The sequence below is a fragment of the Bemisia tabaci genome, chromosome 1 (genome assembly GCF_918797505.1).
Source record: "Bemisia tabaci chromosome 1, PGI_BMITA_v3".
NCBI lineage: Eukaryota > Metazoa > Arthropoda > Insecta > Hemiptera > Aleyrodidae > Bemisia > Bemisia tabaci.
Genome location: NC_092793.1, coordinates 57,954,651 through 57,979,210, shown reverse-complemented (window position 1 = coordinate 57,979,210; position 24,560 = coordinate 57,954,651). Strand labels below are relative to the sequence as shown.

General features: G+C 40.9%; 1 protein-coding gene across 1 annotated transcript in view; it reads left to right on the top strand.

The window, feature by feature from the left end:
• The window catches only part of LOC109043067 (A disintegrin and metalloproteinase with thrombospondin motifs 9), a 195,971-nt gene that overhangs the window by 19,309 nt on the left and 152,102 nt on the right, over positions 1-24,560 (top strand). Inside the window, exon 3 of the mRNA XM_072306217.1 lies at positions 20,188-20,256. Within this exon, the coding sequence (XP_072162318.1) occupies positions 20,188-20,256 (69 nt within the window). The remainder of the gene's footprint in view (positions 1-20,187; positions 20,257-24,560) is intronic.

Here is a 24,560-nt window from a genome sequence, read left to right as displayed (position 1 = left end):
AAAGAAATTTTCTAGACCTAAAAACTGGAAATAAGCACATATGTTAACTTAAAAATGTGATATCGGGATTTTGACCATTAGAATCTTAAAGTATGCAATTTTAGACGATTTTTCGTCCAAACCGGACTTCGATATCTTTCTTTGTTCAAGAGATATCGAGGTTCACAGGTTTTGACTTCCACCCCCCCTAGCTCCCCCCCAAAATTTTTTGGGGGTCTGAAAATTTGGGAAAAGAAGCGCTCAAGTATGAGTAATCAATAGACAAAGTCTGAAGAACTTCCAGAGGGGGGGCGAAAAAAGCCGTTTTTGCATCAAGCTCTTTGCCGCCATGTGGCCACCCCCTGAATCCGGCCCTGTTGGGACATCGTGATTTTTTGTCACTTGAACCTATCTTTGATTCGGATATTATTATTGTTTCCTGGTCCATAAGTTTAAACCATCTAAACACCATTCTTCAACCAGGAGCGCAAAGAGAGATGGAAAGCGAAGGAGCTTGCTCCAATCAAATCCTGCTGGCACGATGTGGCACCGGCGCATAGTGGACCGAGGCAATGCGAGAAGTCGGACATGATTCTGTTTACTATAACTGCAGATTATCATTTCGTGGTATTTTTAATTTTGAGCGGTGTCATTTAAAGTAAATTTTACGAGAAAACCATTGGAACCCATACTTTTGAGACCTCCACGTTTTGCAATGATGGAATTACGAGCTTTTAAAGTTTCTTTTTGCCCGACTTCTCCAATTGACTCGTTCCAGTGGCGTGTATATACAATCAATTTGCGATATAGCAATTTTTATGCTATTTAAACCTATGGAAAAGGATCGATAACAGAATTTCCGCAGCAAACACCTCAATAATCGATTCTTTACCATAGTTTTAAATGGCAGAGCAATCGATACATCGCAATTCACGCCACACCACTGACCTTTGTGCGGCGGCGCGTGACGCTGCTGGACTCGGTCCTGGACAGAAGCTCACGCACGCTATGAGGACGAGGCGAGGGCGAGTACGCTATACGCACTGTCATTCATTCATGATGTGGATTTACGGTTCATTGATTGTTCCGAGCCTCGCGTGCCGCCAATCAGCCCCCGCGCTCCACCGCGCGCGCGCCCTCTCGCGCTGATCACTTCGCACGCAAATCATAACCACCAGCATTCCGCACATAACATGTCTTCGTGATAGTAGGATGCGCGCTTGATAGATCAAGTACTTAAACGTTCATCGCCGGTTGAGAATAATTGTTTTTTAATCGTGTGAATACTCCTGGAAAGTTTGAGAAGAGAAGGAGACAGATTTCATTGGTTTTCAATAACAGTTGATCAGAGGCGGATCCAGCAATTCGGTAACACTGGATTTCCTCCACTTGAAGCTATGCTAAAAAATCGATTCTTTTCGGCGCACTTGCACAGAGAAAAAAACTTCGTGCGTGGGACCCGAAGTTGAGGTCATATGGATCTCTAAAGTTTTCAGATCACGCACTCAAAAACTTGAAGTCCAGCTGCTGAAGTTTGGGTCAGACACCTGAAGTACTTTTGTATGCACCCGAGTTATTCAGATTTGTGACCTGAACTCTTCGGTATATACCGAAGTACTTCAGGTGTCTGACCCGAACTTCAGCAGCTGGACCTTAAGTTTTCGAATGCGTTATCCGAAAACTTCAAACATCCATATGACCTCAACTTCGAGTCCCATACACGAAGTTTTTTTTTTCCGTGTGTCCCCTCTTAGAATCGATACATTTCCATAGCTTTGAATGGAGAAAATACTATGTTACCAATTTGCTGGAACCGCCAATGCCTTTTCTTCAATCAACTTTTTTTTATTTGTTTAAAAGGCGGTTTCCATTTCGGCACAAAGTGCCCGTTTTGGCACATGAAGACGAGACTTTTCGGCACAAAAATTCCAACCCCTTTAAAGGAAGTAAAACGGCCGTGTTCGGCACAAGGATTTGAAGGGACAAAATTCACCTTCTGGACCAGTTACTCACAGTGGCGTGGCGTGCTTTGCGATGTACCGATTTATCTGCCTTTTAAACCTATGGGATTCGATTGATAAACAGGGTGTTCGCAACTAAAATCTCAATCATCTATTCTTTACCATAGCTTCAAATGGGGAAATGTCGATTGTTGATCATTCACGCCTTGCCACTGGTCACTCAATCGCTCGAAAACAGTGAACAGCCAGTTTTCTGGCCAAAACACACCCACACAAAACCATTTTTAGACACCCAATTTTTTTAGAGAGCATTCTAAAAATTAAAATCATTGTGCCGAATACGATTGTTTTTCACTTTAAAGGGCTGGAATTTATGCGCCAAAACGTCCCCTTTTTGTGCCAAATTGGGCAATTTGTGCTAAAATGGGAACCGCCCTGTATAAAAACTAAACCATGATCATTATATTCGAACGCTGTATCGTATTTTTGAGGACCAGTTGAGTTTCGGGCAGAACTTTCCGTTTTTTTTCTCGACGATTTTTTGTCAGTTTGGCATCACGCTCGTGGGGCTCGTGTGGAGATTTGTGTATGTAATTAATCACTCATTCGTTGATCCGCGTGCATTTGGGCGCGAGTCCTTTTTGGTCGCATCAAGACGAGATGTTATTCATTATACCTCGTCCTGCCTCAATTTTTTTTTCTTTTCGCCTGTAACCGATGCAGTGAGTCCCTTTTAGTGAGGAGAAAACCATTTTTAGCCCATGAGCAAAAGTGTTTCACCAGCCATGATTGGGTCAGCTGTGGCCAGCCACATGATGTGTTCTGACGATTGAGTCCTGTGGATTTTTCTAGGTGAACTCACTCTATGCCAGGCATGGTAATTCCGCCGTGCTAAGAAAGAACGCCGTATGAACATTTGAGAGTTGCCAAATTTCCTCCGATGAAATGTTTAATTTTGAGGAAAACTATCTGTATCTCTCCTTGTTTGCAGACTTTTAAGATCGAATTGCAAACAAAATTACTTGAGAAATTGGAGGAAAAATATTCACAAATTTTCTAAAAAATTAGTGATCCCCGGCTTAGATTCGTTACGAAACGCTGGGCTCAACCCCCCTCCCTCCCTTGTAACGCACCGTAACGCTGAAATAACCCCCCCCCCCTCCACCGTAAGCACGTTACGTAATACTTGAACGGCCCCTAAAGTTGATATGCTGTTTGTGAACAAAGTCAGAAATACTGCCGTGCTGAGAAAAACGCCGTATGAACATTCGAGAGTTGCCAAATTTCCTTCAATAAAATGTTTATTTCTAAGGAAAGTTTATGAATACTTTTCCTCGAAATTTTCAGAAACTTTGGGTGAAATTGCGAACAAAATTATATGAAAAATTGGAAGAAAAATATTGACAAATTTGCTCGAGGATTCGCGATTCACCATAGGAAATTTTACAACGCCTGAAGGTTCATACGGCGTTTTTCCTTAGCACGGCAGAAAAGTGGTTCTTTATTGCAAAATTGAGTCCAATTGGCATATTTTGCACTGCCCTTGACTGTAGTTCAATGTTTATCCGAACCAATTCGCCGAATTAATGCAGACACCGGTCGATATTTCAGCAGACGAGAGACTTAACGACAAGGCTCACCCAATTTTTCAAATTTGCCCTAGTTTCCGATTTATTGCATGTCTCTCAAGTGGGACCCGCGCACAGAGTTAATCAAATTTTACAGCTTAATGGGCGATTACATAACAGGGGAGCTCGAGCAAACGGAAAGACGGATGAAAATTTTTCATGTTAAATTTTTTCCGGACAGCCAAGTATGCGCGATGAGAGAACCTCCGTCAGTTTCGCTCCGAACCAGAAACAAAAAGAAATGAGAAGACCCAAAAGAAGCGGGGAAGGCGAGGGAGAACGCTGAGGTTTATCATCGTATCACTCTTCACTTTGTTTGTATACAGAACAGCACTGGTTCGTCTGCTCGGCAAGCTCCAGTTTTGCCAACTTCATCTCGGCCAGCGCTCGATTTTTCTCTGGGGTTCACGAGCATATTCGGTTGGGAGATTAATTTAAGGATATTTTGTAATAGAAATCGCAAGGAAAATGAAAGATAAAACTTTCGAGAGTAATTAAGTCGAGATTGTTCAGGGATATAAGCTGAAATTCAACGAAATGAAATCACTTTTTATGAAAAAGTCTGATGAAAGTTCTAAGAGTTTTTAGAGGCTTGAAAGGTAATGCAATCCGAACCAAAGAGATTGCGACAAAAAACTTTAAATTTTAATTTATTATACATTTATTATTTTTTTTTCAAAATTTAAAAAATTAGTTTTTACTATACTATACAGAAGGTTGTGTACGCTGCTGAGTCTGTGAATAAAGATTTTGATCAATGATCAAAAATTAAATGGATTTCAAGAGATATTATTGTGAGATATTCATTTTATGAAATTTCATGAAAGTTTCATCTCCGATTTGAGTGCTCAAGAGTTTTCCCTTTTCTTTTCCCCCATAATTGTCCGTCATTCGTTTATCAGTCCCCTAACGTAATGGTTTACGTAATAAACTGATGATAACTGATAGAACCTATATCTACACAACACTCTGTTCCAGAAAAGCACTATAAAGAATCCGTAAATCACAGTGCCCTCGTCTTCACCAATCATCTTTTCTACGCTAGAAATTCTTAAAATTATTTGTCATCACAGGAAAATTGCTTAAACAAAGTCATGAGCATCAGTCGTTGGCAAAGTAAAAACCCTAAATTTGTGTTTAAGGCTTCAAGTTTTCGTAAAGTAGTCAGTCATTACCCAGTTCGTCGTTCCCCAGATGAAAAACGCATCTTGCCAGTGACTTTTAAAACCCGGTCATTATGGAGTATCGGATAAAGGAAAGCGTAAACGCATTCAATCTTTTGCATATGCAACACTGACATCCTCAGAGTTTGAATAGTTGCATGCAGCGTGCTTGTGCTACTTGTTGTTTCCCAGAGAGAGGAACTCAACTATTCCAAGGTTTTAAAATTGTCTCGAACGAGTCAATTTCTTACAAAACATATGACTGTACAGTTACGGCTCATAATGCTGCTGATTTTAGCCTGAAGAAAAATAATTGTATACATTTCAGGAAGAAAGGCTCCGTAGATTCCTTGTGATGATATATTTGCAGGTGGAAATTTTGCAATGTTTACAGGTCACTAGAAAAAAAGTTCGGTCGTGCGAAGCGAATGTTAGGTGTTCCATTTTAACTCAACTATTCATTTTTTCAAACCAAACTTCCGATTTGTCCAACCAAACCTCGACGGTAAAGTGAGTACTGACGTATAAAATTCAATCGAATCTGTTAGACGGGCCTAAGTCCAGAAACTCATAAGCCCTGGCCTTCGTTGATCATGCAGAACACTACGGCTCATAAGTTTTTGGACTTAGGCCTGTCTAACTGAGTCAACTCAATTACAAGAATCAAAACCTCAGTTTGAAAATCGACCGACCGAACCGGCCCTAAAGAACTTTTGCGGTAGGGAGGCTTCAGCCAAACTTGTTACTCGACTCTGCCGTGATAGCGAAGAGTGTAGTTGGTGTCAAATTTTCTAAATCGAGTCTCCTTTAAAATTCGGCTAATCTCTTTTAGATCAAATCAATGAAATAGCTAAAACAGCGAACTCAATTATTTTAATTGTATGAAAACGAAACTTATAAGAAAGCCGTGAATGCTCAAAAATGGCCTAGTCTAACCTGGAAATGTGTTTGTTTTGTGTCTAAAACCCAACCACGAAAGCATGCAGAAGATATCACTTCCGGCTGTCTTGCCCAACATGAAAATGTGTAATACCGTTTTTATGTAATTGAAATAAAATCGGTTGATTTTTAATAATCCAAACGATTTCTAAGAGTCTTTCGGATGATAAGTGGCAATTTGACAAAGAAGGGAAGTTTCTTTCATTGAAGTTTTCCGGCCAGACGCTTCTGCGCCCGTTTTCTCAAGACTTCATTTTTGCACTAGCTGATCCCTTCGCTATCACTGCAGAATGAAGGGGTACCTCCGGAGTCCGAGTCTCCTAGTCGAAAAAATTCACAATCCATCCTCCACACCAAAAGAAGAGTCTTTCGCACCCCATAATATCGTATCAACAGATGAGACTAGAAACTTCGGTCCGTATTCATAATTTGTTTTTTTGGCAGCTCCTTGCCCTGTAGGGCTGGATTTAGAATTTTTGAGCCCAAGCGCAGTCTGTGGTGCAGGCTCTCCAAAGTGCACATCCTCGGATGAGGGGCTGTAAAGAACAAATTACCCAATGAATGGGCGTAAATAGAAGGAGTCTTCATAAGTACTGCCCCAATCAATATGACGCGCAAGAAAATTATCAATAAAATTTGTCGGAAATCACGATAGTGGCATAAACGAAGTGGCTACTCAAGGCATTTTGCTCATCCTTGATAGGTTTTAAAAAATTAAGAAAAATCGGTGCGGAAATTTGTTCCCCCAGCTAAAGCATTGCATTTTTCCCCTCCAAGATACTTCGCGCTCGGTCAATTTGTGAGTTTGTGGTTAGAATTTTTATCAGAAACCAGTGATACTGGTCCGTTGGTCCACTGCAATAAATTATTTCGCAAAACTAATCTTACCGTTTTCGCGTCTCTCTTATGATCGTAGTTAGAACTTTTTCCCAGCCGATGGCTCAGAATGAAGAATCGGCAGCGTCGTAAGTTATTGGCCTCGTAAATATACACAGACCGCGGCGCGACTAGTAGAGGGAGGCAACGCGGCACGGCGCACGGTGGATCGAGAGAATCAGAGAAATCGGACAAGACTTTTTTAACTAAAACTGCAAATTTTGATGTTTAACTCGTCACATTTTAAATTTTAAGGGGTGCATCTTGATGAAATTTTTACGAGGAAACCAATGGAACCACTTTTAAAACCTTCAAGTTTTGTATGAACGGAGTTATGAGCTTTTAAAGTTTCCAAATTTTGTTCGACTTCTTTGATGGATTCGATCCACTGTGCGGCGTGGCGCGGCGGCGGCGGCTCCCATTTTCGTCGCAGCCCGAATCTTCCGAGCGCGGGTTTACATTGTACATTAGCCAGGCGCACTGCTCTTATTAGTCGAGATTACGCCCGAATAACCGCCCGCCCCCCTCCCCCCTCCTCCCCCTCTCCCGCCCCAGCTCCACCACTTACGCCTAATTAGCCGACAAATAGGCTCCGTTCAAACGAGACTCAGCCGCAGGGAAAAAATCGGCCCGATATCAGCGATCCCTCCGTTATTGGATCAAAAATCGGGTGAAAGAGAGAGAAATGCGGATGATATTTGAACTTAGGGATGCGGATTTTTCGGACAAAAAAGATTTAAGTGTAAAAATCGATTTTTCTAACTAGCGATTCGAAAAAATCGACTCTTCTTTGTTTCTACCAGAGATTCCAAATTTCACTTTACTGATAAGGGAAATTCCGCTCAGTTCCAATTTTCCTTGAAATTTCGATGATTTTTCTCCTTAAATTCGTTTAAAATATCGATTTCAGGTGAAGCAAGTTGCCTCTCAAAGAATCTATTATTTGGCATATCTTAAATGGAAAAAAACAGTGTTGCCAAAGCTTCCAAAATCGCCATAGGTGTTAAGCAAATCAGTCATTTCTAGGCACTGGTGGTCTTCTGTTAAAGACTTAACGATTACAAATGAATACAAAATACCACATCGCCAGTCCGACCTCACTTTGGAGAAGTTTCACTGTCACTGGTCACTCTTTTTTAGTCAAGGTAATTCGAAAGGTTTTTAAAGTTAAGATCTGCTTTAAAGTATTGCATGATCGGAGCATGCTTGAAACTGGGGTTGAACGATGAAACTGGCTATTACACACCAGTGGTGCGGTGTGCAAGCAAATTAAACTGCTCAATGCAAAAAAAGCACCGTGTAAATTATACATTTCGAAGTATTCCCATTAATGAGCCATTGTTTCATCGTGCCTTGCGCCAGCAGCCAGCGAACTCTAATCTTAAGACTACTTTTGCGCTTTGCTATATCACGAAATGTTGTGCAAAAGCTCATAAGCCTCACAAATTAATCAGGGTCTCAAAGGCAAAGACGTCAGGATTGAAACGGATGTCATAGGACCTTGTAAATGATTATCATTCCTCATTAAGAATTGATAAACGTGTATAATTAGTCGAAATTAATTAATTTTTGGACACTCGAGAGTGCCAAAACGAAGAAATTGGGATGAATACCAATCAACTTTGCAGATGCACGCATGGGTACTATCATCAAATTTCAGCGCCAAACTTATGGGAAGAAAAACTAACATTATTTTGTCAAAATTGTTTTCAAAAGTTACCTCCTTCTTTCTTTACTCGATCTAGGCCAGATTAGCGGTGCATGAAGAGTGGATGCATTAAGCGCCAACCGAATAAGGGCACAAAAATGAGAGGAAAAAAACAATGCATAGATAAATGGGAGAGATATTACCCAGTTATGGCTACTATTAATTAAAAGCTTATATGGAGCACCACTCTGGGTTAATTTTAATCATAGTTTTTTCTGAGAGTGTAGAAAATTTGGCAACCTACGCAAATCGCCCAGATTAGGTCTGTGGGACGGGAATAATTGGTCATCCTTCATAACGTCCAAAAATCAAGTCGCTGTCATCATCGGCTCTAAACTCAATCCATTGACCAGCGGATCGATTGTTGACTCATTATCGAATGATCCTGATCGATAGATTCCTATCTTTGCAATGCTTTCTATCGATCAAAGTCTTTCGATATCGATCAGTGGCGTGGCGTGCTTTGCGATTTATCGATTGATCTGCCATTTAAACCTATGGTAAATAATCGATTATTAAGGTGTTCGCTGCGAACACCCTGTGTATCGATCCTTTTCCATAGGTTTAAATGGCAATAATAATCGATATATCGCAATTTACTCCACGCGCACGCCACTGATATCGATTCAACAATCGAGCCGCTGAGCTTTCATCGCCGAAACGATCCAGACGACACGTAACATGCACCGCAGACAAGGTAATAAACATCCCGCTGCGCCTCGCCGCACCACAGAGAAAAATCGAGCGACGAGAAGAAATCAGCACTGACTTTTTCGCATGATTGATGGCCGCGACACACTCCAGATCCAATAAACATGTCAAAATAAATGGAGGCGCCGTGGATGCCAAATTGTGCTCTTTGTAAAACACTTACCCCGAATTTACCGGGGGAAGAAACCTTATCAAGCGCACATGGATGATGATTTCACCGAAAAGGGAATAATTGCAGTGCACCCGTATTTTTCCGGTTTTCTCCGCTATATTCTAAGAAATCAGCGGGGAGGAGGAGGGTCAGACCAATCTTATTCCATTCAAAAAAGCGGGAGGTGAGAGGTTGTTTGACTGCCGTTCTAAAGAAAAACGCCGTATTAACATTCGAGAGTTGCAAAATTGCCTTGAACAGAACACGTATTTTTGAGAAATGTTATTCATATTATTTTCCTTAGATATTTTACATTAAATTGTGAACGACATTGTCTGAAAAATTTGAAGAAAAATAGTCAAAGTACTCCCAGTAAATATTTTTATTGAAAAAATCCGGCAACGTCTAAAACTTCATAAAGCGTTTGTCCTTAGCACGGCGGTTTATGGATGTCTTACAAGAGGAGGGGGGGGGGGGTTAAAAGGTTGACCACTAGATACCTCAATTAATACTCAAACGGCTCTCGAGGGGTGAGCAAACTTTTTTTAGGCAATTTTTTTTCTTTAGGGGGGGGGGGGTAGGGAGAATCACCTCGTTTCTAAGAGCAGTCTATCCTTGCGGGAGGTTCCACAAAATTTAGAAGATTCGTAATCATCAATTCAGTGTTGTCGAGGAATTTAGCAGGAAAAGCTTAGTATTGATTTTTTTTCCTCGCAAGTTGGCGCCGGCTGTTCTCTCGCGGCGGGTCTCTTTTCGCGGCTAATTATTTTTTATTTCGTCGAAAGAACACGGTTTCCGCTCATTACTTCCTCTGGTAGCGCTAATTTATGATTGGAGGAAAACCGAAAATATATCGAACGAACATTTCAATGATAAATGTGACCGTAATCTAGACAACAGAATTTTGGATCACGACAACCCCTGAATACTAAGAGGAGACTCAGTCTCAATTTTTAAAATTTCAATAGCGCCTTGTCACGAGAAGACGTAAGACGATGTCTTCCGACACTGAGGAGGCGAAATAGCGTTAAAATGGGAGACGGGAGAGCTGGGGGATTGAAGAACTAGAGATTGAAAACCGAAAGATTTGGTTATATTTGAAATTTGATCTTTACACGATCTACAAAAGAAGTCATTCTTTGAAATAGGAATGTCAAAAGGGCGAAGACGGCATACGTACTCTAGACACAGGTTTAGGGAGGAAGGACCTCGAAAAATAGGCATCGTGCGCTTATATTGGTTTGCTGACGTCATGGGTGGTGAGACAACAAGACCATACATGTGATTGGCTGACTATAATCAGTGGAGCTATCAGCTCCAAGATTATTTTTATGGGTGATGGTTTGAAGATAATTGAAAAAGTTAAAGTTCGAGACGAAAAAGGAACAAGTCCAGCCATCACTAATGCCCAGATGAAATTTACCGAGAAATGTAGAAAAAGAAAGTTACGGGAATTTCAGAGCACTTATAATGCACTGAAAAAAAATTTTCTGCCATATTATTTTGACTTAAAGCGTCGTTTTTTTTTCGACAAAATTGGATTTTTTTAGTTGAAAAAAACGTTGTGTAGTTATCGTTAAGTTTAAGTTAAAAAACGATAACAAAACAACGTTTCTTCGACTCAAAAAACTGACTTTACGTCAATCCGCACGGACAAACTGAAAAAAAAAAATAAAAAAATAAGACTAGAAACGACGCTTTAAGTCAAAATTTTACCTCAAGATATTTTTTTTCAGTGAGTGAAGGATAAATCTCTGTCGTCATCAATCGCTGACAAAGGAGCAAGGCATGAGGACATAATAAGCTTTTACAAGGGATCGCTCCTAGGGTTGACTGCATTTTCGTCAAATTCGCGATTTATTGTTATCTAACATTGAAACTCTGTCGGAGAGTCAGTTTTTAGACTTTTCGGGTTTTTTGTACGCTGCCTGATGCAAAACTATCCTTCCGAAGCTATACTGAAATTATCTCGCATTTTTCCCCACCTTAAGGCCCTTTTTTTCTAATTCAATCTCATTTGTTGCAATGTCCTCGATCCATGCAATATAACACGTATACAACAAAGATGCACTTACTGTCTATCTCAACTTAAGTCGCATAGCTTGACATCAAGCGACAGAGAGCGAGGCACGCATCCACAAATCGTCGTTTTCCAAAAAAAAGCAATGTAACTACATTCCAAGGTTGCAATATTAACGCCAACAACTCAAGTTTTTCCAAGAGCTTTGGTAAAAAAAAAAACACACATTGTATCTTGAGTCCATTTTCTTAAAAACGTCGACAAGAAAAAATACTCTTGATTCAATCAGATTTAAGCTTAAATCAAGAACCAAGCCTCTTAATCTAAGCGGATTTCCTTTCGATTTAAGCTTAAATCTGATTGAATCAAGAGTCCTTTTTCTTGTCAATGTTTTCAAGAGTCTGGACTCTGATCCAATGTGTTTTTTTTTCCAGTGAGAGTACGGCCGCGCGATTTCTATTTAAAATTTTGCAGATTTTTGCGTGTGATCAGAAAAAAAATCGTGAAATTTTATTTTTGTAAATACCATTTCAGACTGAAAACTTGGAAACATCGAGACGTAGTTGCGTTCTTTCGCCTGAAGAACGACGTCATGACCGCCACAATCGCTTAACGCGGCGCTCATAATCATAATTCCCTCGATGACCACCACTCAACTCACCATTTTAATTGCTGCGGCGATCAGCAGGTTCACGGCTCGATGCTTCATGGCAGGGCCGTCGTAAACATTAATTTTACAGCCTTTTTAATCTTGACACAGTTTGACAATACGCCCTTTCCCCCTTTTGATGTACCCCCTGCCCCCGGCGTCCTTCGGACCCCAAGACTCCGGGCCGTTTACGGGTCGTGCAAATGAAAGCATGACGAGTGCGTTGAGAGGACGCAAGTTTTCCTAGTTGCGTGGGATCATTGGAAATTTTTATGGGGGCCAGCGGTTCGTGATGTGGGGGCGGGTGCAGTGTGCAGTAAAAGTGCATCTGGGGTCCATGTTGCCACTAGCACCATTGGTTTTCTCTGACTCCAGCCTCCTAATGTGATAATAGGAGGCACACATCAGACTGGACAAGGTGAGAACAATACATTTCTAGATCTACTTTCTTATTGTTGGAAAATGACGCAAAATAATACGCTGGACAAAAAAAAAAAATCGAAGAGCTCGGCAATAACTGTAACTCGGTACTTGTTTCCTTTAGCCCTGGTACATTCAATCAATACGTATACGAACAAGCAATACCAAAACTTTGGAGAATAAACTTTAAATCTTGGCTGTTACTCATGTTTATACCTAAGATTCGACTAAACTCAACCAGTTCCATTCTCATCTTTGTGGCTATTCGGTTTATAGTATACTTATATGATTTTTTGCCCATGGGCGAACAATATAGAAAAGATTTGAACTCTCTAAGCCTTCATCTTCTGAAGTTTTGTAAACTACTTTCGAATTACCGCCAAAGCATGCAAAGTTTTCCCTTCGATTAACAAAATAATATTGCGACATTGCGTGACTTTACATATTTCGTTTCTGCTTGAGAAAGTAGGTAAACATTATTGGTGGCAGGGTGTTTAGTTGTTTTTGTAATTTTTTAAGTGGCCTTTGGGAAGGAAGTGAAAAAAGTTAATCGAGTGGAATGAAATAATTTTGCATATGACTATAGGGGTGAGAGGAGGTCCGCCTCCTAGCCACTAAATGACCGCTGATATACCCCTGAGACACTTAGCGTCCTCAGAAGACCACTTTCTGAGTCAAACTTTGAAACTTTTTATAGGAAATGGGCTCATTTAGAGTTATCACTTGCTGATAGCCATCAAAACAAAGAAACTCGGGCCTGTAGAATTCTAGGATGAACTATAATAAGCCCAAGAGCTTATCAGACCACGTGTCTCGTTTGCGGTGTTTGAAAATCTCCGCTCCAATTTGATTATTTCGAAGGAGAAGAAATCAATATCATTCCTTAAATTTTTCACGGAGTTATCACCGCATATAGAGAGGGCAGATCATATAGTAGTTTTCATAAATTGGCGGTAAGTAGCTTCCCATTCATAAAATAAAATATGACGGTAAGTCTGCAACGTCGCAAACTGAAATGCGTAGTCTGGTAAATTCGCCGTCGTTATATTATGTGTGTTAATTAGACACGTTATAATGGTGTTCCAAATGTGAAAATCGAAAACCTTTGCAAATGCAAAGGCAGTTCTTAAGTTGCAAAAATTGGCAACCGGATTGCAAGGATATCACCTCAAAGATATCAAGAAACATCACTCGTGCTCAAATCACTCTTTAATGCAGAACCCAACTCCTACGCTATTAGCACCTCTGACTACTGTAACTGAAGAACCACGATCCTAGCGACCAGATATCGTAATGGGAGGTGACCGGTGAACAAGTAGCAGCTGTCTACTTACATTATCGAACATATTACACGCATTAAACTTCTTGCAAAAGCTCGTGTAGTGCCAAAGCACAAAGGTCCAACATTAAACATTACACTTTACAACGCTTAATTGCTGCTAATCGATCCGAAGGTGGTTTGACCACCGCGTAGACTTGCAGGATACGCCCTTTCAAACACAAAAATGAGGTTACTTGATGTACTGCATGCCGCAGTGAGAAAATTTTTTCAAAAATTGATATTATGGTAAGCAAATTTTTTTAAAAATGCACTGTATTTTCTCGCTTTTCAAGTGCAAGATATTCATAGAGTTGATTTAAAAGACTTATTTAGGGCCGGATTAGCTCCTAGTGGCCCGGGGGGTTAGTCGTTAAGGGCTCCAAATCATACTTTGCCCGTAAATCTCTTCAATCCACCGGAATAGATAACCGCATGCTAAATTAGATTAAATGAATGACTGAAATTAAGTAATTATAACTCCCACTTCTATTCAAAGTGACGGTTCAAGTCACGTTCTATTAAATTAACTCTACTTTAATCAACTTGCGTCAAATTCTCATTCGACGATTTATTTAAAAACGGGCGCCAGCGAGCATCACACTGTATGCACCGCCATTCGTTTTCATGTTATTTTCTTACTTGAGTGTGTGACACGTGAGGCGAATCTAGAGACGGAACCATGCCAACAGAGAGTTTGTCATGATCCTATGCTTTCGATTTCAACGTTTCAGATTCGGTTCTTGACTTTTAGTTTTCTTGACGGTAAATAAGCATAGTCCCTTTCTGAGAAAAATATCGCCTGCTCAAGAAAAAGTCTCTCTGCCACGCATTGCAATTTCGGCAGGGAAACGGTTTATAGGATTCGTTTAAAGTAATTTTACCGAATTTTCTTTATTCTGCCAATGCTTGTCAACATTTTCAAACAATTTTTCCAATAGTTTTCCCGGAAAGTCAGAAAATTTTGCAAATTTTTTTAGCGCTTCCAACGTTTCTCCCGAGAAGAACCAATATGTCGAAGTATCTCGTACCGCGTCAAGGTAGCCAACCGTTAATTTTCTATTAGGTGCCCACGGAAATCATACACAGCATCCATTTCTAATCTACGAAATCCTGAAAAATATGTGTGGGCACAACGCGTGACTTCTCGAATGATTTTGTAGTTTCACGTCCGTTTTATGTTATTTATGGTGAAACGCCCTCAACAAAATCCTCCCACCATTCTTGGAAGAGCCTCAAAAAGTTCAAAGTGGTATGACGTGGATGGACCCAAATGATACCCTCATTAGGAAGCTGCAATTGCTTGAATCATTTAACTTCGAATGGTGCGGAGTCCTTCAATAAATTTTCATATTAATCTTTTTTTTAAATTGATCTCATCTCTTTAATATAATCCCATCTGTTCCATGGGTGATTTGAAAAAGAAACCTTCAGTTTACCGCATGGATTTTACTTCAGAATTGAAGTTTAGATGTTTTGGCCGAATTTGACTTCGAAGCGCCCCTTTTGATGACGGTTAATCCTTAAAAAGACATGATTCGGACTGGGTGGTTTACTACTCCGGCGGTTCTTGCGGGGGACTGATTATTGAAATTTTTAGATAAAGCTATAGATAAAGGAGACAAACGGAGCTATCCTTTTGATGGAAGCGGGAGGTTGCAATGCAGCATGAGGTAAATCTAACTAACTATAACGGCAAGCTCCGAACGACCCTTTAGTTAGTCTATCATTTTTCTCCTCAGTCGACGGAACGGCCACCTGTTTCAACCTATAGTATCGCCCCATTGTCCCTTATTCTTCTTTGTCCATAGCTCTGGCCGTAAATTTCAATAATCAGCCCGCTGGAGTTGATTTTCCAAATGTCCGTTGTTTGAATCGTTTTCTGTGTAAGATTTTGAAGAGGGGTCATGTGACGTTTTCCTCCAGTTCAATTCAGACCGTGTAAAGTGACCCATTATCCTATTCCTAAACTCAGTTCGAAGAGCAAATCATACATAATCCATTTTAAGACTGGAATCTCTACTGTGCCATGCTTGCCACGCTACAGTAATATAGCGAGCATCAATGGCTGGTGCTCATTCAACCCAATACAAAGAACAAGGGACCAATTAGATTGTATTCAGTGTAGCTTTCGCAGACTTAAGTCGCCCAACTAAGTCACTCCAGTTATGGATTCCTCTGCTTTTAAGGTTTTATCAGCGTTGCATTGGCCAGTGCAGTGCATGAAACCTCATTTTGATGCATTACACTGTTGCGTAGAGGATGAATACCGTGCGATCAGTCGATAAATGTCGAATTCCCGCATATTAAACGTACGTATTAATATCTATGTCAAGTGCAAATATATTTTTCCTTGACATTTTCAGATACACCATATTGAATTATGAATAGAATTTTTCAAAAATTTCAGGGGAAAAATCGATTATTTAGAGAACGTTTATTTTACCCGATGGCTCATACTGCGGTATATTTTTCCTTAACAAGACAGTCTGAGCGAGGGTGGCATTTTATCACAAATCGACTGGCAAAAGGAGCTCATTTGTGCGGTTAGCTCCTTGGCGATCGGACGGTGATTCATGTCCAATCTGATCGGTTAATCAATCAGCACCATTGAGGAGAGAATTGAATCAGTTTTATTATGGATATCTGTATTAAATAGGGGGACTTGCCTTGTATACCGTCCATTGATGCATGACTGCTTGACTAGCTTGATGGCTTAGACATTTCCATCTCCATCGTTGTCAAAGTTTCCTAGAATTATGGGAAAATGTAAATCGTACGGATGATTTGGAAATCAAGTGGTGACTGTTGTTTACACTACTTATCTTAAAAATATCAGTTTCATTTCTTGTACCAATATAAGTCTCGCATGAATTAAAACTTGTCTAAGATTATGTTTCACCAGAATTGATTGTCACAACGCTGATCTGTGGTTAAACCGTCAGAATGTAGAGGCGTTTGCTTTGGCTCAAAGTATTGATTTTTTACTTTGTTAAGCTTTTTCTTCAAGTGTCCTTAGTCAGAGCTATGGCTCTATCAGACTTTCGGAAAAACGTGCTTTTATTCTCACTTAATTTCTTAAAAATGGGTGACCCTTATAGTTTTCAGCGCTGAATGCCTCTATGACCACAAAAATATTGAATATGTAGTGAAAGAGGGATTTTAAAGAGTTGGAGGAGTGAGACATGTTTTTTAAGACCAAAGACCCACTTTCCAAAAAAATTTCCCTATTTATCTTAAAATTTCGATATTTTTGTGACTATTAATGAATGCAGCGCTAAAAATTATAGGTATTAGCAATTTTTTCTTAAATGTTGGTCCATAACTGTCATCAATGTTCAGAAAAAACTGTGATTCACCCGAATGTGGTTAAGGGCTGTAGTTCTAAATAGGAAATATATTGCGAAATAGGAAAATATTCTAAAAAGTCTCTTTTGAAAAAAGGAATTAAAAAAACTTCATGGAGATAAAAGCCCAATATTGACCCACACCGAACACGCTTCAGTAGTATAGCCCTTTGAACATGCATTTTAACCTTCAACCCCTCAATACGAGGATTTTTCTATAGCGGGCTGTCTTCGCAAAAATCCGAACATAGCGGACTTTCACTGGATATTTATCTCAAAATTTCGCAGGTAGCTGAATCTTGACAGCAGCGCTCGCTCGCTTGTATGATCTGGTTGTTGGTTGATGGTAGCACTATCGGCACACAGTGAATCGAGTTAATCGGAAAGGTCGGACAAAATTCTGAAAGTTTAAAAACTTATAACTCCGTTTTTACAAAACCATGAGGTTTTAAAAGTGGTGCGAGTGGTCCCCTTGTCAAATTTTCTAGCTTTTCCAAATTTCCTCCAAATTTTTCTTGTGCAGTTTTGCCGTTAGACATAACGTTTCTACGGATCTGGGTGTTTTCTTGGAAATTTTAAAACCACCTGGTGCGACACATACAAACAGGGCCGGATTTAGGGAGTGGCCACATGGGCCGCGGCCTATGGCGGCAAATTTAGGGGGCCGAATATGTTGTAATTTTTTCAAAAGTAGGTATAAAGAAAAATATCTGATTAAAAAAAAAAAAAAAAAAAAAAAAAAAAAAAAAAAAAAAAAAAAAAAAAAAAAAATTACAAACGAGAAAAGGCAAAAAAATCTCTCATTTCCTGAGAGTTAAAGTATAGTAATTTCTAATTTGTTCGTCTCTCGGTGATACAAGAGACATCACCTTTCATTAGTCAAGTTGAGAGTTTGAGTTTCCTGAGAGTATAGTAATTTCTAATTATGCCGTCTTTCGGTGATACAAGGCACAGCACCATTAATTAGAGCAAAGAGAGAAACCAAACACGCAATTTGGCCTGGAGCGGCGCGGCGCAGAGAACAATGATGACGAGGACTGAGATAGAAAGGAGAAGCCCTCGGCGCGGCGGTCGGCATGTAACACATATTAGCGCCTACAAGACTCCATGAATACTTCGCGCATTGCGTCAAACGTAGTGTGGTCGGCAGCGGTTGGCGTGAAACTCATAGTGCTTACAAGACTGCATGGATACTTCACGCATTGCGTCAAAAACAGTGCGGTCAGCAGCGGTCGTCGTGAAACGCATAGCGCCTATAAGACTGCAGGAATACTTCACGCATTGCGCCAAACACAGTGCGGTTGACGCGGTGGCGGAAATTAAAATCATTAAACCACATTCATGTTTATTCTTTAATCATTTTTTCGTTCTTTTCATAAAAATGAAAGGCCTCGTCCACACAAAGATATTTTTACGGAACTTAATTTTCGCGCAAAGTTCTGTGAACTTTTGCTAGTGTTGACAGGGTTTAAAACAAAAAATGTGCCCCTCTTCTCCTCCGGCACGTTCACTTGATGGTTAGTTCGATGTCTCAAAACGAATGAGAAGGGGCAGCAAAATACAGGCGGCCCATGGGCGGCAAGTATGTAAATCCGGCCCTGCTTATAAAAAGAAAAAAAAAGTGGGAAAAAGAAAAGGAAAAAAGGAAGGGAGTAAAATCCCTCGAAATCTAAAATATGACGAAATGAACATCGAAATTTGCAGTTTTAGTCAAAAATTTTATGTCCGACCTCTCTGATGACTGGATCCACTGTGCGGCAGTCGACTGCCAATTCATGCAATTGACCTCACGAGCAGTTGGCCAGTTGGCAGCACACCTCGAGTGGTCTCAACCCATGAAAAATAAAAATAAAGTGCGTTCGCACTGATGCAGATGCACGGAGCGATGCTCATGCGTCCTCAAATTGCAACGCGTATAATTCGTCCTGACGTAAGGGCGTATCTCCACCTCCACGTGAGCTCTGAAACGCCTGTAGTTACGTAGACAAGAGGGCTCAAAACAAAAGTCAGTTACGTCCTTACGTTCGAAGAGCGACGAATTATGCCGATGGTGGACGTCTAGGGTTGCTTCGCTATTCGCTGCCAAAGCGCACATTCCTCCGCTAAGTTCTCGTCCGATAATTGAGGAATTCTAGGGTTTTAGGTGATATTTGTCAGCCGCAACTGTCTGGATCATTTTTTAATGGCCGGAGACCTGTTGGGCGTGCCCTCAAATCTGAAATAGCGGAGTTTCGTGTCGTGATGCTGCGATCGGAGTGCGAGAGCTCGTTTCAGACTTGGGTCATCGAGAATGCGATTTGTCAAAGTATGCGTGAGGCCTTCGCAGCTAAAACTTTGCAGTTGCCGAGGGAAGTGACGGAAACGGGCTGCCGGGGGTGGTAGGAAACTAATGAATGTAATTTGTTTGAGAGAAGAACGCTTGTTCTGCTGATATGAATACATGTGTAGTCGGATTTGGCGCCTATAACCAGTGGGATGTTTTCTCCAAATATGCTCGTTTACATCGATGAGTTAATTTAAAAATGCGAATCTCCGCGACTATAGCACATAATGGACCACTAGACAAGGTACGAATTTCAGCATTCTGAAACATGTTTCTTATTCAAAATTTCACGTAAAACAAGATACGCACAACGAAAATTACCGAAATCAACTCCTTACGAAGATATTTAATGATTCTTGATGCGTGAATTCAAACCACCCGCTCATGAAAACTCAATGCTCTACGTGATTCACATCGCGCGCTAAACGTTTATCATGACAGGCTCTGCGATATGAAAATCTGGCAACCTCAATCTTGACACTTTGGCTCAGCTATAGCAAATTGCTCATGGTTTGCACAACACATGGTGGGAAATGTATATTGCTCGATTGAGAGGCTCGCTGAAACCGTTGTAGTGCGCGATTTGACTCACGCAGAGCTTTGAGTTTCTTGTGAGCGGGCAGTTCAAATTCCTCGTGACCAATGTGAAATAAAAACGTTAATATCTTCGTTAGAAGTTGATTTTTGGTAATTTTCGTAGTGTGAATCGTGTTCTACGTGAAATTCTGGTTAAGAAACATGTATCAGATTGCTTAAATTCGTACCTTGTCTAGTGGTCCATTGGGCAGTCCTGTCATCATGTTGAAATCAATTTTTTCCATGTTGTTTTGTTCGAAGGGCTTCGTATGCACGCATTTACAAAATAAAAATGTGTTCTTTTTCGCATTTTCATTTATCACCAATGTAATCTGCCGTTAAAATTATCAATGGAAAATTCTATACGCTATAGGATTTTGCCTAGTTTAATCTTCTTTCCTTTTTTTTATGTTCACAGATGCGAACACATCAGAGACAGTCTCTTTCATCACCGAAAGACTGAAAATTGAATCGGAAAATTTATCAGGTATGTACCTGCACACAATTTTTCCTTCTTCTCATTCTTTCTCATCTTTCTCTTCTTTCTCTTTACTTCTTCTTCTTCTCTCCTCTGTTTTTCCTCCTTCTCTCCTTCTTCCTTCTCTTTTCCTTTTTTGTCTTTTAGTCATTCTCCTTCCGTCTTTTTTCTTCAGATTTTTCTTATTACCTCCGTCTTCGTCTTCTTCTTCTCCGCCTTTCTATTCCTCCACGACCCCTTCCACATCAATGCTATCCAATTACGCGGCGTTTTCCTCTCGTAACCAATGCACGAGCTGCACAAAATTGCCGTGCTAAGTAAAAACGCCGTATGAACATTCGAGAGTTGCCGAATTTCCTTCGATAGAATGCTCATGTTTGAGGAAAGCTATAAATATTTCTCCTTGAAATTTTCAGGACTTGTAGCCGAAATCCTGAACAAAATTATCTAACCAATTGGTGGAAATTTTCTCTCAAATTTTCCCGAAAATTCGTGGTTTACGAAGCGAAGTTTGGCAACGCCTGAAGACTCATACGGCGTTTTTCCTTAGCACGGCAGAATACTGCACATAGCTGGACGGATGCAGACACGTGGAGGATGCACTTCATCTCTTCGCTGACGTAAGGGCGTAACATCATACCCTCGTGAGCCGGTGACAGCGCAGGGTTATGCGAGCGACAGGGCTTATCTCAATATGCAGTTACGACTTTTCCCCCTGTAAAGCGAGGATTTTCCGCCTTCCATCGACGCCGACAGATGCAGCACCGCCATGCGCATCCCCCGGCAAGTTCGTTGGAAAAGCAATGGCGGCAATTCCTCGTAATATTTTATGTCCCATCATTACGGCGATCAGCCGGGTAACTGGTTGCGTTTCAGTAACGGCGAATATAAATACTCGTAAAACCGATTGCCTGTAACTGCCAACCTGGTGCCGGAATAATGAATCGCCCCTTGAAAACGAGGAGTTCAAATGTGAAGCATCGTCTCACGCGAGGTGTTCCGAAAATAATGTGAGTGCTTCTCTGTGTTCTTTAATGTGAATCAAGTGGCAAAACAATTCTTGCTTTCCTAAAATCAGAATTATTAAAAGAAATTCATGAAGCGAAGGCATTCAGGTTGTTTTACAGTGAAAAATACCATGCGCTATCTTTGCAAAACCTGATGGAGCAGAGAATCTTTTGAATTTCTGCTTTTCAGTTTTGAAAGAGACTGAACAGGCAGATACGTAGAAAATTGCCCTTGAAATGGCTTTCATACCCCAATTGTAAAATCCAATCCATCTTATTTTCAGATTAATATGTCTCCTCAATATCAGAAAAAATAGGATACCCGGTGGTTACCACTATTATCACGGTAGTGGTTGTAAGGACCTGACTCGTTACGTCCTCTAACGCGGTAGTTATCGTAACTACCGCGCGGTAGCAGTTGCATTTTAATCAGCAGCTGGTCGTGAGGACTATCCTATTTTTCCCGGTAAATGTGAATAAATTGCTCTCGCTTAAATGCGTCCAATTTCGATAGATTTTTGGAGATTTTGTGACACTTTCTCCACCCTTGAGGCAAATTTTGTCTCCACTGCCTGAGAGCAAAAATAAGAGCGTAAAATACCAGAATATTTCGTGCATTAATGTGCATTACGTTCTCTCCGTGTCACTGAAAGATCGTAAGTAACCGCATTCTTCCCTTGGGTTGTTTGCATTTTTTACGTGCAACCTTACTTGAACAATGTCTGGCTTCTTAAGAGGCCTGTGCGTGTATTCTGTATTTACATTTAATTAAACTTTGGATTGCACGTGTTTTTGTACATGTAATTGAACGTTGCTCCTCGAATGACAACATTCTCAGAATTTTCAGACAAACACGATTTGTATCTCCTCGCATACTGCACGTAGGAAACATCCGTCCAGCTAATATGTATTTGCTGTTTTCGCGTTTAACACTGCACATGTAACATTGTTGTCATATCGGAACAATCGAGTTTATTATCTAAAACTAATGTTATTAACTAGATAAAATCATTATTGATATCCCCTTCATCTTCTTCTTTATTTTTATCATCATCAGCGGATTTCCTCCATTTAAACCCATGTTGATTAATCAATTCTTGTCGGAGCATCCGTCCCCTCCAAGAATCGATACATTTCCATAGGTTTAAATGGGAAAAAACTATTCTACCATTTTCCTGGATCCGCCAATGTTGCCTAGGCATTTGACAAAATGCCTGATTTTATAATTTGCACGCGACGCATGTACATCGCTTTTCCGAGACTTCACATTGATATCGTCCAGCGGTATATGAGACCGCGGTTTCGAGTTTTCCTCTCATCGCGGATCAAACTCGGACGAGCGGCTGCCGAAGTCGATTGAGGAGCAAAAATAACTCGCCAGCGCGGAGCGAGATCGTGGCAAATCTCGTGATTCGCAGAAAACGCTGCTGCCGGCCCGGCGCGGCGTGGCGATAAAGTCGATTCCTGGTCGATGCTGACGAATATAGAGCAGGATGCCGGGTAATTGGAGGAGTTCACTGAACAATTCATACATTCGGGTGCATTAAACGAAAAATGACTCGGGGAGCGCCGAAAGGGGGGGAGGGAGGGGGCGGAGGTGGTTATTTCTGGCCTTGCATCTTCACCTTCCGCTGCGCTGCAACACCTATCAGCGATTGTTACATGTTACTTGCTCAAAGCATATATGTACCTACGATTTGTTGCCACCCTTTCGCGGTATCCTAGGCACCATGTTTTACAGTCAACTCTACTTAATCGGAAGGCTTGCTGTCCCGGGGAATTTTGTTCCAATTAAGCGAATTTCGCGATAAACCGAAGTTTCCTTACAAACATCGAAAACAGAGGGAAAATGGTCACGCTTTGAAGATTGGTCAAGCATTGACGTAATGTCCTCCTTGTTTCTCTTGGATACAGAGTCTTTTGAGGCATTGAACTTTTTTTTTCTGCATCAATGAATGAAACATAAGGAGCGGTGTTTCGTCATCGTCAGAGTCCTCGTGTTTTGACTGTTTTGATTCTTCCTGCGCATCTGTAGGGGATTTTGGCGTGATTTAGACGTTCTTCCGGAAAAAATCGTCCCGATAAAGTAAGAGTTCTCCCTCAATAAGGAGGAGTTTTTTTTAAGTACCTTGCTAATTGGTAGAAAATTCCGTTCCGGGCGATTTTGCCCCAAGTAAGCAGCTGTCCTGATTAGCCAAGGTCTCAACTACGCGGAATTGAGTGCAACTCACTTTTATCAATCTGGAATATTTTCGATTTCTTTTTCTGCAGATGCAGTCTTACTTTTGATAAAATTTACGTAAAGGACCGCCATGCCTGTTAGCCTATCTGTTATGGTTGGCAACGTCGCGTCCGTACGACAGACCGTAAAGTCTCCCGAGGATCATCGTTTGTTAGTGCAGCATACTCCTGAGTCGGTGGCGAGACAGTAATGAGCTCATAATCGTAACGTTAATATAGAGTCGGTTTCTGCGTGATACTACTCAGCGAGGTGCAGCACCCTTGAAATCACCAGTGAGTGTAACTCCCTTCTCGGTTACGCATCACCATTCTATTACCGATATACCTCTTAATCACCTGCAGCTAAAAGTTCAGAACGAACAAAGTGTACAAATTCACATGGGTGCAATATCTAGTCAATAGTAGAGTCCCTTTATACTGAGAGTCAAGACAACACCCCCTCATGGAGTCACAAACGGGAATAAAGATTACAGAAATTGAACGTTTTTTGTAATCTTTGATCGGCCCATTCTCAAATTCCTTTCTCCGTCCCTTCTCTCATTCCGTTTGTTCCTTGCCGAACCCGTAATTCCCTGGTCCATTCCAGACTATAATCTTTGCAATCGGTGAAAATGTAATCTTTATTCCCGTCTGTGACACTGTGAAGGCCTAAAATAGGGGAACCAATCAGAAATGGATTCACATTGTCTTGACTCTCAGTATTAAGGGACTCTAGTCTATAGCACCACATTTTTGTCGTACCTTTAAAAGTCATCTACGTCATTGACCGGTTAAACTTTTTTAGTATGGAAACAAGGAGCCGGCAGATTCACCAAACATCGTGGCTCACTCAACGAGACCGATGTAAAGTGGGCGAAAGCTGTCTGCTCCCTTCGACGCACGCGGTTTTTTCACTCCGACAATCGTTAGCTCACCGCACGCTTGTCTCAAAACGAAAGAGGGTCAAGGTTGAAAATAAAATAAATTCTAATAAGAAATTATCAACGAGAGATGTCACGGGGGCGGTGCTTGGACTGGTAACTTGTATGAGTCACGTTTACCTTCCTTTTTGCGGAGACTCCACCG